Source organism: Centroberyx gerrardi, chromosome 21 (genome assembly GCF_048128805.1).
Source record: "Centroberyx gerrardi isolate f3 chromosome 21, fCenGer3.hap1.cur.20231027, whole genome shotgun sequence".
Taxonomy (NCBI): domain Eukaryota; kingdom Metazoa; phylum Chordata; class Actinopteri; order Beryciformes; family Berycidae; genus Centroberyx; species Centroberyx gerrardi.
Window position 1 is genome coordinate 7,953,895 of NC_136017.1, and position 15,368 is coordinate 7,969,262.

The 15,368-nt window shown below is 40.8% G+C and overlaps 1 protein-coding gene across 2 annotated transcripts; it reads left to right on the top strand.

Moving 5' to 3' along the window:
• The first annotated feature begins 1,171 nt into the window (after positions 1–1,171).
• cbsa (cystathionine beta-synthase a) lies at positions 1,172–15,170 on the top strand. Of its 2 annotated transcripts, XM_071917950.2 has the most exons (16): positions 1,172–1,297; positions 5,817–6,113; positions 6,425–6,531; positions 6,841–6,975; positions 7,455–7,534; positions 8,301–8,505; positions 9,089–9,180; positions 9,513–9,638; positions 10,339–10,423; positions 10,536–10,641; positions 11,369–11,446; positions 11,592–11,726; positions 11,836–11,944; positions 12,854–12,938; positions 13,058–13,084; positions 14,719–15,170. In XM_071917950.2, the coding sequence occupies exons 2-16, from the start codon at positions 5,824–5,826 to the stop codon at positions 14,847–14,849; spliced, it is 1,791 nt and encodes a 596-aa protein (XP_071774051.1). In that variant the 5' UTR covers positions 1,172–1,297; positions 5,817–5,823; the 3' UTR covers positions 14,850–15,170. The 2 variants fall into 2 exon arrangements, with proteins under 2 accessions (XP_071774051.1, XP_071774060.1); XM_071917959.2 differs by lacking the exon at positions 13,058–13,084.
• The last annotated feature ends 198 nt before the right edge of the window (positions 15,171–15,368 follow it).

The window sequence follows — 15,368 nt, forward strand, 5'->3', positions numbered from 1 at the left end:
GGTTTTTCACACAGGTCTGGAAAGGTATGAAAAATTAATTTGGTAATTTCCAGGTTTTGATAAGTTTCAAAATTGAACAAAAACATGGAAAAGTGAAAAAATATTTTACTGGCCTTATTTACATAGGACTACACACTTGTATGTGGTTTTCGATCCATCTATAGTGTGACATGGCATGGTAGTGGCAAGATGACTTTCTCTAAATCTTTGAATCAAATCAAGAAATTGAAAGAATTGATCACCCCAAAATTCGGTCATTATCTGCTCATCCCCATGTCAGTGTAGACTGAAGTTTGTAGTGTAGTTCCATCTCATCCTTCTCCCAAACTGTTAAACGTTAACGAAGCCATCAAGCATAAAATGTCCAAACAGTTGTTTCTTCAAACAGCTCATGCGGCATAATTCAAGTGTTTTGTAACCAAACGACTGCACTGTGGGTCAAAGTCTAATATTTACCTCCTATATTTTCCGCACTGACGATGCTTGGCTCTCAAGCCGGGCAACAGTCACTCGAACAGAGCGTGGTCAGTGAGGAAAAGGAGGTGATGAGGTTAATATATGTCTATTAAACAGAATTTGACATTGATGCAATTGCCTTTAACTTGATGACAATGCCTTTTTGAGTTTATCCAATGGGGTTTTAAAGGGTTTCATAAACCCAAGACACTGGAGAAATTTCTCAACCCATAGAGCATAATATAACACTTCAAATGAAGTGAAAACATGAAAATCACCAAAATTGGAGTTAGGAGGTTCACATGACAACAACAATATGTTGACAATATTTTTGCCGCAATGGTGTCAAAGGTAACTTTCTGCTTAGTGTTTTTCTCTTTCATCACCCTACTCGAATTGGCCCATTTTTAAAAATCTCCTTTATAGCTTAGTTTTCCATAATCCATAAACCTCAAGGATTTGGCAAAAGTTTTGGAAAAAGTCCCAAGGTATTAGACGGCATGTTAACTGTCACATGCCTCAAAGTCCCTGGGGTGTGTGTGGTGTTAATGAAAAGCTTAAACAGTTGGTGTCTTAATAGTGTTTACACAGTCTTTTCCCAAAACCTTATTGAGAAATCTCCCGTCCTCTGATTGGTCAAGGAGAATAAATGGACGCCCTTACTGCAGCCAATCAGAGCGCGCCCTAAAACTTTGCCCATTTCCTACCCAGTACCCATTGCTCAATGTGGCTAGTCATCATTTGAAGCTGGTTTCTTTCTGCGAAGTTACTCAACGTTTTGTTCCGGTATTACGATTGGAGGCATTGTTTTTAGAGTTTTTGGAGACAGTTAAGTTATCAGGTGAGTGAAAACTGCCAAGTAGCTGAATTTAAAGGTATAAAAAATACAAAAACGCACGTGGTCTTCAATATTTGGGTATTAACTATTTTCCAGACGGCACTTGCTGCTGTGCTACGATGACTTTTGTCAATTTACACAACATTTTTAACGTCAGATAACGTCAGATTAAATGTTTTGTTGGATCATTCGTCAGCTAATTATTTGTGAACCTGTCTGCGTGGCAGTAGACTTTCATAACATTAAGTTTGGTTCATCGTCACGTTCAATGTACCAGTCAACAAATTTTTTAAAGTGGAAATTTGCGAGATTGCGTATGTTTTCCGTCAGGTTTTTAACCCTTACCATAACGGAAAATCACTATAATATTCCCATAGAGACGGCTAATCAATAGTGAGTTTATAGTGACTTTATCCTAGTCTATGGTATTGTATTTTCCTGTGGCTTCACAATAATATTCCTGTAGGATATCATACATAATAGTGGATAATGTGCTCCGATAGTTGTATAGTATCCCACTAAAATTTATTACAGGATTGCTATTGGTCTTTTTCGTAAGAATACACAGTAATTAAATAGGTTAATATAAAGGTTAATAGGTTAATAAAGGTTCATATTTGGCTGTTGGTATGTATGAATTTCGCATTATTGAACACATGGCTTCCTGGCCATGTGCTTGATTTTCAGTTTAAGGTGGACATGTCTGCAGTTTTATATTGTGTGTCTATGACCAGCATTCCTGCTGTTCACATTTGGCGCATCTTTTGTCATGGCTTTTGTAATGAGTGAATAGCTATAGTCTGCTATTCTGTCCTATAGACCTGATACTTTGTTGGGGGTTGATGTTGTTGTTGTTGACTGAGCCTAATAAGAATTCTGCTATTTCCAAAAAGAACTATTGTGATCCTATAATAACCTTTAGAGGGATGCTACACAGATGTCACAGTATAACTAAAAGTCATTAAAAGAATGATGTAAGAATATTATGTAAGAGTATTGATTGAATAGTGATACCATAGGATATGAAAATACCACAAAGTACCATAAGGCCACTATAAAATCACTATTGAGCACCACAGATGCATTATAAGTCTCTGTAGGAATATTTGAAGAATATTATCAGAGGAGATAACATTAAGTCTGATAAGGTAACTATTCAATACCTCAGGAAAACCATAGGGAGTTTTCATTAGGTTGTGTTTGGTGTCTCTCATCAGGTTATTTCTCACAGCCAGACACACTAGTTGGGAAGCTTGGCCGAAGTCAGGCGTGACAGAAATCTAAATTTCTCTTCATGCCACCTTGTTGCGAGTCTCTTCTGCCTCATGATCCGGCTCAGTTTCCCACAGGATCATGTTGCCACGTTGAACCCTGCCACGGGCCACCTGGCACCACCCTAGTCTGTCCCATATTTGCCATAGCAGTTGCAGCTGATGTAACCTTAGCGGAGTATTAGCTGCCTAGATGTGATACTGAGAATTCAAGTTCCTCATAAGTAGAGAAGTAGAGGAGGGGAAACCCAACTAAATGCAGTCCATCTGCTGTTTCATTTGCAGAATCGTTTACCTGCCTTTACTCTATCCTAAAGTAATAATCCATGGCATTTTCATATGGCTACATATCAGTTTTGCTACTCTCTATTCACACAATAGTGATTCAACCTATACCCAGTTTATGCAAGCTTTTACTTTCGCTGTTCTAAACACCCGGTGTCTGGTAGCTCTTTCTTTTGAAAAATCCACTGACTCACAGGAAGTGATGTGTTTTTAGGTTTCCGGCAGCAGCGACAGCGATTTGTTTGGAATCAATAGAAGAAGAACTGGGTGGTTGGCATGAGCAGCGACAGAAGCTGAAACTTCACCTACAGAACGTCAAATGTCATCAGCATAAAATCCAAAGGAGAAAGACATCACAGTACTGGACACACTGTTTGACTGACAGGTGATCTCAGGGAAGTGCAGATCAGGCGGATTACCACTTTAATGACAGAAATCCATAGCATACATGATAGTAAGTGGTATCAGACTGATGACAGGTATATGAGGATATGTGAGTCTTTTTGAGGACGAAAGCATAAATTCATGCCGTTCTGAAAATATAATGGGAGTCATAGTTTGCCCAGCTTTTTATTTGCTAGTACTTCACTGGTCTTAAGGCAAACATTTCCCTTGGCTGTTCTCTCCCATGCAAAGCTGCTTTTATAAAGAGGCAGATGTGATGCAGTTGGTTTAGTTGTGGTCATCTGGAGTCGAGGCGGTCAGCCGTAGCTTGTTGACTCTGTCCAAGTCAGAGAGAGAGGGCCATGTGAGCAGTTGGCCTTGGTGTGTGCACTGCATATTAGTGAGGGTTCATCTGCTGCTGTTTTAAGTGGACAATAGGGGGGAAACCTAATGGATCCTATGTGTATGGAGAAGAAGAATCTGTTACTTATTAAGTTGAGTAGAGTTTGTGTCAAGGTCTTCAGGGGCTGAAGGGTCGGTCTCATCTCTCTAATGTTGTCGTCTTACAAGGTTCAGGTCTGACAACAACAAGAATTACTGGCCAGTCCTGTTCTTTTTCTATATGAACAGTTTCATTCCAAAACATAAGATATATATCTTAATTATTTAGTCCCTATATATTTTGCTATATGAAATTCATCAGACAATATTTCAAGAAGCACAAATGGTGAACGTGGAATTATACGGTTGTAACTGATATAAGATTTGACTGCTGGCATAACTGTGATGTACTTTCTATCGTTTTAAATATTTAACCCCCAAAAGGTTCTTTAAAAAAAATAAAAATAACACCACACAAGCATAAAGTAAGATTCAAAAATTAAGAATATGTGGATAACTCAATTTTGATTAAAAAAGTCAGATAGAACCTTGTAATTCCAAGCTCACAAAATGTTTCTATCCTCAAAAACATAAACATTTTTAAACACAGGAGTGAAGATTTGTAACTTAAGTAGTGACCCTAAAATGTACTGTATCTGACTTTTTTCAGTCAGATAAAGTAAATTTTAGGGTCACTATATAGGGTCACAATTATAATTATATGTCCCATTTTGAATCGACTCTTCATTATTTCCTCGCAAACTTCTAATATTTACCACCCTGCAGTCCAATTTTATTATTTCTGAATAATCATATGTGGTGATGACAGATTAAAAAAAATACATCTCTAAAATATAGAGTCTGTCATTATTTAGTTAACTGACCCTAACCCTACTAAACTCTTAAAAAGTGCAATAATTAGTTTTACTTTTGTTTTATAAATGATTTTGTAATATTAGATGTCACTTATTTCAAAAGGTGAACTTCTCATTTTGGAAGGAAACTCTTCAACTGCAGTTTAAGTGTGAGAGAGAATGGATGGTGCAATATGAAGAAAAGCCTTGTCAAACATTGGCCCGGCATTTCCCTTGCTCCCAGTTCTGGGTTCCCAACTGCCAATGTTGAAAACTGAAATGGCATGAGAGCTTACCATAAACACCAATAAAAATTAAACCTTATTAAATAATAAACAAGTACAGAAATTAAACCGTGGAGAAGGGCAAAGGGTGGTGAAGGAACAGTGGACCAACAACAACATGGCACTGTCTGTGACGTTGGCCTCTAATGAACTCGTAAGGCGTGTCCAAGCAGGTTGGAGTGTTTTGTTTGTTTTTTTGGGTGCTGCCTAGTTGTGTGGAATGATAATGGGAGGAAGAGGGAGTGGTTTTTATTGGTTTATTTGTCACAATTCCTGCTCAGACATGGTAATACAGGGAAGTAAGCTCAACCTTCTTTCACATGGCCATATGTCTGCAGTGATGAGATGGTAGCCTGGTAAGTGGTAATCCCATAGACTGTAAAAAAAAAAAGATGGACGTAGTGAGCGTGACGTAGTGAGGGCCGTTTGGGAGCCAAAAGGTTGGGTTTACGATCACCTCCATGTTGACATTTTTTGGAGCCAGAGCGAGGCCGAGGGTTGTCCACAGAGCTGCTGCTCCGCCTGCTATTTGCTCAGAATCTGCAACCTGTCGATCACTGGACAGGCGACCTGTCAATAACTAGGAAAACAACCCCGTTTTATAACCGTTATATCCCGTTAATGATGCAATTATTTTGAAAATCACCATATGGACACACATTAGAAGAAGTGAAATTAGCTACTGAGACCATAACCTCTTGTCGAAAAAATGTATTGACTTTATATTTTGAGTGAGAATTTGGATTGTGGTCCCATTGACTTGCATGGAGTTGGGGAGTTTGGAGTCTTTTTGGAGCCAGCATCTTGCGGACGGCAGAGGAACTGCCGCCTGCCGTGGTTTTGGCCGCTTAGGTAATCCACGAGTCCCTCTGTTTTTTTTATTTTGGTGATATCTTTGGTGCTAAGCGGTCATTGCTGTTGATAAATGTAAAAGCTTTCATGAACTGGGTATCAGTTGAATCACCATTGTGTTATATCAATCGGGGATGGAGAGTAGCAAAACTTGTTTATATGAAAATGTCATGGATTCTAACTTTAACCCCGCTCCCTCTGGTTTTGCCAGGTGAGCCATGCCCTCAGTTCCCTCCTCCAAAGAGACCAATGGCCCCGTGTGCCCGCACGCTGCCAAGCTGCACACCCACACCAACGGAGACACCAAGCTCCGGGAGGGACCCTTCCCCCTCAACGGGGTAGGCAAGCTGCCTGAGGCGGAGGAGCCCGAGGAGGGGGAGGGACCCATTCAGCTGAACACAAAGACCACCACCGTGGAGAGGAAGTGGATCCGGCCTGACCTGCCCAGCCGGTGCACATGGAGCCTGGAGGCCTCCAACGCCGACTCCCCCCATACACACCCTCTGAAGTAAGACTGGGGCGCTGCGTTCACGTTTCTGTTCCTCTCCCTCATGGGCCCTTTGTATGTGCCCTAAGTGTTATCAAAGGTGATATTTGCTTGACCAAAGGTACACTTGAATGTGCGGGTTAGCCACGGGTCTGAAATCTAGAGAATTACACTGCAAACAATATCCATTTTAAGACGTCGTCATTGACAGACATATCAGAAAGGAGTTGAGTGTATCTATATCAAGAAAGCAGTATATTATATGGATCTACAGTGCTCTTGAATCCATTTGTCTTTGCTGAAATATACTATACATGACTTTCTCTCTGCAGAACTACTGTCCCAAACATTCTTCCCAACATCCTGCGTAGGATTGGGGACACTCCCTTGGTGCGCATCAACAAGATCCCAAAGGTGTTTGGCCTCAAATGTGAAATACGTGAGTCGCCCAAATTTCAAGCCATGACATTCTCATATTGGAAGGTGTGACTAGATTGAATCATTCATTGCTTTTTATAATATATGAAAATACAGGTGTATCAGAGTGAAATACCTTCAATAAATCACCATGTAAACAAAGCCTGTGGTCGGATGACAGTGTTTCAGTAGCCAGTGCACAGATTGAGTAACATTGTACTATAGTTCAGAAAGTATATTTCATCTCTCTCTGAATCAACTGCATTGAAATGACTTAAAATGTAATCCTAAAACAAACCTTTTAAGGATGTTCTATTTTCTGTGTGTAAAGTGGCAAAGTGTGAGTTCTTCAATGCCGGCGGCAGTGTCAAGGACAGGATCAGTTTGCGGATGGTGGAGGACGCTGAGAGAGCTGGGATCCTCAAGCCTGGGGACACCATTATCGAGCCCACCTCAGGAAACACAGGTAAAAAACTGTGTGTGTGTTTATATTCGTGCATGTGCACTACCAGTCAAAAGTTTGGACACACACGTTTTTCTTTATTTTTACTATTTTTCACATTTTAGAATAACAGTGAAGACATCAAAACTATGAAATAACACAAACGGAATTATGCAGCGACCAAAAATGTGTTAAACAAATCAAAACTATCATATTTTAGATTCTTTAAAGTCGCCGCCCTTTGGAAAGAAGGCTTTGGAAAGAAATTCATACATAGGCATCAACTTCACTATTTATATTTGTCTAAAAAACAAATTTAAAGCATTTAAGCATAAGCCTTTAAATGGCTTTAAGAGAATGAAAAAACATAGTACATTCAATCTGGTGTGTCCAAACTTTTAACTGGTAGTGTATGTGTAGGTGTGGAGGAAAGGTGTTTGAAGGTGAGGTATGATCAGTAGTGGTTTAAAAAATGTGTGTGTGTGTTTGCGCGCTTGTTTTAGGTATTGGATTGGCCCTGGCTGCAGCTGTGAAAGGCTATCGCTGCATCATCGTCATGCCTGAGAAAATGAGCATGGAGAAGGTGAGTTCTTCTGTTGTGTCTTTCCACCCGGTGTGGAATATTAGGAAATTCCGCAGTGAGAAGAACCGGTTCTAACATGGAATGCTAAACAGAAGTAACTACAAGTGTTGTACCCCTCTGGGAACAGTAGTGTAATTATAGGGCGTTGCTTTAAGATATAGTGTATTGAATGCCAAAGTTTGTGGACGGCACATCTGCATTCATACATGCATTGATATGGAGATTGCGTGCGTCTAACCACACAGAAAGCATGAACCAGGCATAATGCAGGGAAAATGCATGATGATCCCGATAGTAATAGTAACGCTCGCTGCTGTGTTTGTTGTTCACATCAAAATGTCACCAAAGTAAGATGTTTACATGCCACGGTAACCTGTTCAACATGGCAGTAAGCCTGGCATCTTAATGCCATCGGGTTTCTGCAAGTATGAGCTTAGTAGCTGGAGTATGAGCTTAACAGTGTTATTCTGACCCAGTTTGATGCATCCATGCACTGACCCAAAACCAGTACACTTGACTAACTGAGCTAAGAAAATAACTTGCATATAAACGCATCCAATGACTATTCATTTCCATTGGCGGAGTTGACTCTACTCTCTGCAGCGTTGCAGTGATGCAGAGTTCGGCACAAGGCTTCCTGTGTGCTTCCTTCCCCTTATTAGCTCTGCAAGAAAGTTATCTGACAAAATATCCCCTAGTGTAGATAAATATTTGTAGGAGTAAGTGGTTTCAATGTGCTAATATTTCATGGTAAACATTCCCCTAGGTGGATGTCTTGAGAGCTCTCGGAGCCGAGATCGTCCGTACGCCCACCAGCGCTCGCTTCGACTCACCGGAGTCTCACGTGGGCGTGGCCTGGCGCCTTAAGAACGAGATCCCCAACTCGCACATCCTGGACCAGTACCGCAACCCGAGCAACCCCCTGGCTCACTACGACACCACGGCTGAGGAGATACTGGAGCAGTGTGACGGTGAGGAGCTCGTTTTCCCACGGCGCTGTCACCAGCGGCAAAAAAAAGTGAAAAGTGTGCCGCAGGGAGTTAGGTTGCAGACTCTCAATCAGGAGACCCGAGTTCAGTTCCCCGCAGGAACACTGTTAGACTCTTAGCCTTGTTTTTATCTATCTGGAAATGCATGCCACCCAAAAGATGGGACTTTTGGTCATGGTTCACAACTCTGTCTGACATGAAATATGGCTGATATTCACAGTTTTACTATGTTTTGAAATAGATTTTTAGTTAGCTAGCTACACTGAATGTACAAAATATCATTCATCAAGTACACTGATCTCTTATTGATTTCCCTTATTAAATCTAAATCACAAAGGAGGAGATGTAGATAAAGAGAAGCAGACATGTTGGAGAAGGAATTTGAGACAATTGAGATGTGGACTGTGCAAAAGGGGCTGTAACTCAATATCAGGAAGATATTCCAATATTTTATACATTTTGTACAACAATGCTGATGTAGTGTTTGGATTTTGTTGCCTCTCTCCAACTAAATTCAAGTAAATCATTTTCAACTGTAAACTCATCGACCCTCCCCTCCTCACAGGTAAAGTGGACATGCTGGTGGCAGGAGCGGGCACAGGCGGCACCATCACCGGAATTGCCCGCAAACTGAAGGAACGATGCCCCAACATCAAGGCAAGTCGGCTCTCTGTCCAGGAGTCAGATGGAACTAATCTCCCTTTTCTACTTCTGAACTTCTGCTGAGATGTGAAGGGAATACTAAATACTTTCAGTTAGCCTATGTACTTGCCAAAACACTAGGGTTTCCCACATAGGACAATACAACGTGCCGGGAAGTCAAAACCATCAGAGGAAAGTATTTGAATGAGTGAATTTACCAGACACTTGTATTTTAAACTGCACACATCTGCTACTCCAAACAGGTTAAACCTAAATAATTAGTTGCAAATACAGTTGAAGTGGAATGTGCTGCTGTTTGTTTATGAATGGTGTGTATTGCTATGCAGATTGTTGGTGTCGACCCAGAAGGCTCCATCCTGGCTGAGCCTGAGGAGCTGAACAGGACTGATAAGACCCAGTACGAGGTGGAGGGCATCGGGTACGACTTCATCCCCACCGTGCTAGACAGATCAGTGAGTTGCAGTCTTGTTTTTCTACTTATTTTTACTTCTCTTTTTATTGTGTCTCTCTCAATTCAGTTTTTTTTTTTTCAGCTTGATTTAACTTCCAAAGTGCTTTATTTGCATGAAATACAAAGGAATTCAGTGCCAACGCAAAAATATCAAATAATGGACCGGATTCAGATGGCAACCATGACAACGTGGCAAAAAACTACAACAAATGGTTCAATAATATAGGAATCAATGACTAAATCATTAGACAAATGTATCAAAGGACATACAATATGCATTTTGTTGTTTGTATTTTGCTGCAAGTATGGCAAACGGTTTATTTTCTCTTAGAATATATAGTATTTTTTCCGTTTGGGGAAAGCTTTTCAAAATTAATACATAATATTTTGAATTTAGGAAGATGGGCTTCTCTCATTTCTTGCTGCTCTGTCTCCCCCTCTCTTCAGCCTGTCCTCCCTGTCTGTACATGACTGCCTTTTTCCTGTGTGTATCTTGTCAAGGATTTTCTCAGTTCTTTATCAGTCACCATGTTCAGGCCATCTGCCATCTTGTCTATTGAGGGTCAAACATATTTCTTTGTTTGCGTCTGCTCTCGCGGCCGGACCCGCACTTTCTTGTTCTTTCTCTTGACTTCATCTCTGTCTTTTTCTCACTGACTGACACACACTCACTGCTGTATTTCTTTATTGTATCTCTCCAGGTAATAGATACCTGGTACAAGTCCAACGATGAGGACTCCTTCAACATGTCTCGTATGCTGATCAGAGAAGAGGGCCTCCTGTGTGGTAAGTCGTCTGTGTGAGGTTATGAAGTGGATTCTGCCTGTTTTTATGGATCTGATTGTCTTTGTGTGTGTGTGTGAGTTGGATCTGACCCGCCTGTCACTCCCCTCTGCAGGAGGCAGCTCTGGGACTGCCATGGCAGCGGCGGTGAGGGTTGCCAAAGACCTGAAGGAGGGCCAGCGCTGTGTGGTGATCCTGCCAGACTCCATCCGCAACTACATGTGAGAAACCCTAGAGACAGACCAGACAATGCTGTTCTCTGATTTTAAAAAGGAATAAATAAAATAAGCCAGTACACACATTATCATGCTGTGTAATTCAAAGTAAAATAAAAAATATAATGGTTAGAGAGACCATTCCCATAGCTGAAAGTGTGCAGATGTTAAAGACTGATGGGTTACAAAGTTTTATGGGAATATTCAAATGGGATTAGTTGTTGACATTCACACAATCTTTCATAGTTATAGAAAATCCATCTGTTATTATCTGTTATGTGCATCTATCTTTGCATCCATATTTGATGCAATTGGGCCAGTTTATAGACCATTTGTATATCTCAGTCCCAATTGTATGTGTGGGAAGTTACTGTATGTGTTGATTAGTCTTAAGGGTTTTCAAAACATTTTAAATGGTGGGAAAATCCCATCTGGTGGACCTAGAAGCATATTTACAGATGCAGATAGCTGGATAGGTGTGCCAAGTTGCGGAGTGGAAGATATGGCCTTTAAATTTAAGTTTTACATTTTTGAACTTTCATTATAGTTCCCCCATCTGGCCAATCAGGGTAATTTTCTTAGCCTGATACATTTTGCTTGACCTCACTATTTGGTTTGATTTCTCTAAAAATGCAGCCGGCGCCACTTGTTTATAATTTTTACTTTATCAGTATATAAATAAAGATGGAGCAAATCTGATGACTGGCTTTTTTTTGCCTCTCTCTCCCTCAAGGTCCAAGTTCCTGAGTGACAAGTGGATGTTCCAGAAAGGCTTCCTGAGGGAGGAGGACATCATGGTCACCAAACCCTGGTGAGTGTGTGTGTGTATATATATAACAGTGTTTTTTGTTTTTATTCCACCATGAGTGCAAGTGCACATCCCCTTCTTAAGCATGTCTCCTACATATATGAGTGTGTATGCATGTTACAAATCCCCCCCCGTCTCTCTCTGTCAGGTGGTGGAACCTGAAGCTGCAGGGCCTGAACCTGTCGGCCCCCCTCACCGTCCTGCCGACCGTCACCTGTCAGAAGACCATCAAGATCCTCAAGGAGAAGGGCTTCGACCAGGCGCCTGTGGTGGACGAGGCAGGGTGGGTGTCCTGCCATAGAAGTCACTAGTTTAAACCCGGTCTGCTGTATTGCAACAACAATAACATCTCTTTCTCTCTCTTTCTCTCTCCCTTTCCCTTGTGTGTGCAGGCTAATCCTGGGCATGGTGACCTTAGGGAACATGCTGGCGTCTGTGCTGGCGGGGAAGGTGAAGCTGTCAGACCCGGTCAGCAAGGTGCTATACAAGCAGTTCAAACAGGTCAGGCAGTAACTTAGACTCTTGAATACAATGAAATATGCAAGAAATAAGTGTGTATATGTGCGTGTCTCAGGCTGTATGGGCAAATATGAGGCTCATATTATTCCATTTTCATGATTTTGTTTTCAAATATCCTATGGCTCGGGGTAAGAATAATGTTCTTCATGTTTTGCAAATAAATTTAATTAAAGGTTGAATTGAATTAGTTAAATTGAATGAATTTGAAGATTAAGTCCTCAAAGGCAGAACAGTCGCCATACTGGACCCTGATTGATTGTGTTATACAGTTTATGTGGAAAAACAGCCAATGCACTATGTCAATTTGTATATTTAACGACAGCGTGCTACATGTATATATGAACTGGTCAGTTTGTACATTTACAAATAGCTCGCCAAAAATTCCCACATATCCCGGTTTATCTGCACATGCCCCGGTTCATGTGAAAACTACTTTCGCTCAAGAATAAATTGTGATGCAGAATCGATTTTCCCCTAGAGAGGAGTAGAGGAAATACACTTTGACTGGCTGTTGGTTTTGCATTATTAATGCAGTAGTAAATATTAGTTATTTACTTATCTGATTTAGTAAAGTTAAATAGAGGGAGGGAGGGGAAAAGCCATTTGATTGCACTGTTGGTTTTGCATTATGCACTAGTGTTAAATATTAGGTTTTACATTATGCACTAGTGTTAAATATTAGTTATTTACTTATCTGGTTTAGTCAAATGGAGTAAATGACCAATATTTAACACTACTGCACAAATAATACAAAACCAAGAGCGGCCCTAGTGCACAGTATGTAACTTACAGTATTGCTGTATATTTTGATATTAATATTGATTGCCATACTATATATTGGACTCTCCCTTCTCCCTCACGCTCTGCACACTCTGTTATTCTCGTTCTTAGATCCGTCTTACTGATAACCTGGGGAAGTTGTCCCGCATCCTGGAGACTGACCACTTTGCCCTGGTGGTACATGAACAGATCCAATGTAAGTGCCTTCCCCTGCCACCACCCCAACACACACACACACACACACACACACACACACATGTCCTTTGTTGACGTGTTCTCTTCATCCTGAGCTCCCATTCTATCTTTTACCCATAGTATCACCTGATAAGGAGGACACAAATGGTAAGTAATTGTTAAATGAAATCTCAAGGATCAGGGGCAAAGCAAACCGCTTCATGTAGTCAGGCCAAAATAGTCTCAATAAGTCAGTCCAAATGCTGAGATAAATACAAAAATCAACCATGATAGTCTAAGAGACTGAAAGATTTTCTGCTTTTTCATGTCACTTTTTTGCACTTGATCCCTTTTTTGCACCCATGTCTGCGGAAATCTCAGCACACGGACTGACTTATTGAAGTTATTCTGCCCTGACTACATGGAGGCTGATCCTTTTACTATGAGGCGCAGTTTAAAGGGACAGGACACCCTAAAATCACTTTCATCAGCTGTTACTCGGTGATCATTGCCATCTTAAAATGAAACGCATACATCCTGCTCATAATCTTGGCATTGCACTGCATAAAGTTTGTTTTCTAGATTTTGTGTGGAAAAATCCTGGCTTTGTATCGCCAACTAGCAGTTGAAATGCTGTCTACCTTGCTTCTCACACCCACTTCTTCTGGATTATTCAAAATTGTGCGGTAGGCGGAGAAAGGCTGAGGCTAAGTCTGTTTGCTGCTATTTTACAACAGATACCAATCATCAAGAAAAATTTGGAAAGGGGTTCTTGGGGTAAATAATTTTTATTCATGACATTGTGGTGCTGGACATGCCACGTGTTCACATTCAGGCAACCAAACAACGTCCTTATCTTGAACAGCTTGCATTGGGTGGGCAGGTTCGGTGTCTAGCTTAAGGACACAAGGCTGCTGATGGACACACAGTGCCTGTTGTTGAACCCGTGACCCGGCTGCACCCACATACTTTCAGAGAGCATTGGTCTAGCGGAGTGGGCTGAGTGGCCGCCGCTCACTGGCGCTCCGATACACACGAGTATCAAAGTCCAGGTTCAAAGCGAGGTTGCCCAAACGGATATGGATTTTGGACACAGCGGAGTCTGCAGGAGTATTTGGCAGCTGTGCACACAAACAAACAAGAACACCAATGTACTCTGCTGGCTGACCAGCACCTGTGAATATTGTGTAACTGCTTTTCACCCGCAAAGTTCGACGTTGTCCATGCTACATATATCAATACGGTTTGAAATGAACATTAACCAGCAGTCAAATGCAGGCAAAATTTGGCTTTAGCTGGTAAGTTTTGGCTGTTTGATGTGGTAATCCGTAAGATCCTTGTTTTTTTATTTTATTTTTTTTATTTTGATGATATCTTTGGTATAAGAGCTCTAAGAGCTATAAGAGCTCATTGCTGTGGTGTTTCTGCACTGCACTTCCCAGGGATCACCTGTCACTCAAACAGTGTGGGTGGAGCTTGGTTTTTCTGTTGTTAAAGTTTGAGTTTCTGTGGGTGACGCTCTTCTCTTTCTTTGCTAAGCCATGGTGGCTATCGCTGCTCATGCTAACTACCCAGTTCTTCTTCTGTTTATTACAAACATGCTTTCCTGAAATCAGCAATACAGGACAGCAAACCTGACACTTATTTATATGAAAACGTCCTGGATGATTTCAGGCTGCAACGCTTTTGCAAAAGGGATACAAAGGTTCATATGCGCTTACAATACTCTGCAATACACCTGCTCCCTTCTCTCGTTTTCATCTCTCCATCACACTCTCTCTTTCTCTCTGTCCTTCCTCTAGACTTGACGGACGGCTCTCCCAGTCTGAAGCAGATGGTTTTCGGAGTGGTGACGGCCATCGACCTGCTCAACTTCGTCACGGCCCGAGAAAAGAGAGAGCGCTCCATGTCCGAGAGCAACGATGACTTCTGACCTGCAGAATGACACACAGACAGTACATGCCTGCGCATTTCTTGACTCATAAACACACAAGGACAAGTTTTAGTAGTGCCATGGCAAAACAAATGCCAACAAAAATATTTTTGATTGAGGTAAGTTCTGTTTTTCCCCACTTAAAATAATCTATACATTTTTTTTATTAAATTTTTTGGGGGGAGGCTTTGATTGAAGTCTGTAGGTAAAAGCAAGATATGTTCAGCTCAGTCGACTTGTGATTACTTTAAGTGTTTTAAAGTTTGTTATTGCTTATCATATATATATATATATATATATATATATATATATATATATATATATATATATATATATATATATAATGGTAAAAAACAAATCTGTTGTCCGTTTTTAACCCGTAGAAAGCTTTCCTTTTTTGTATTTGACTCTTGATTATCTAAAAAGTTGTGGTGTTATTATGTTTATTGATCTGATAAGTGCATCATTGTTTGACTGTAACTCTACTTTCTGACTTGTGTAATAATGGAACTTCAGAAA

Excerpts from the sequence above, each read along its gene's own strand:
- cbsa (XM_071917950.2), top strand. The coding sequence starts at position 5,824 with ATGCCCTCAGTTCCCTCCTCCAAAGAGACCAATGGCCCCGTGTGCCCG. Across the intron at positions 6,532-6,840 it reads TGGCCTCAAATGTGAAATAC|TGGCAAAGTGTGAGTTCTTC; the intron begins GTGAGTCGCCCA and ends CTGTGTGTAAAG. Across the intron at positions 12,939-13,057 it reads GGTACATGAACAGATCCAAT|TATCACCTGATAAGGAGGAC; the intron begins GTAAGTGCCTTC and ends TTTTACCCATAG.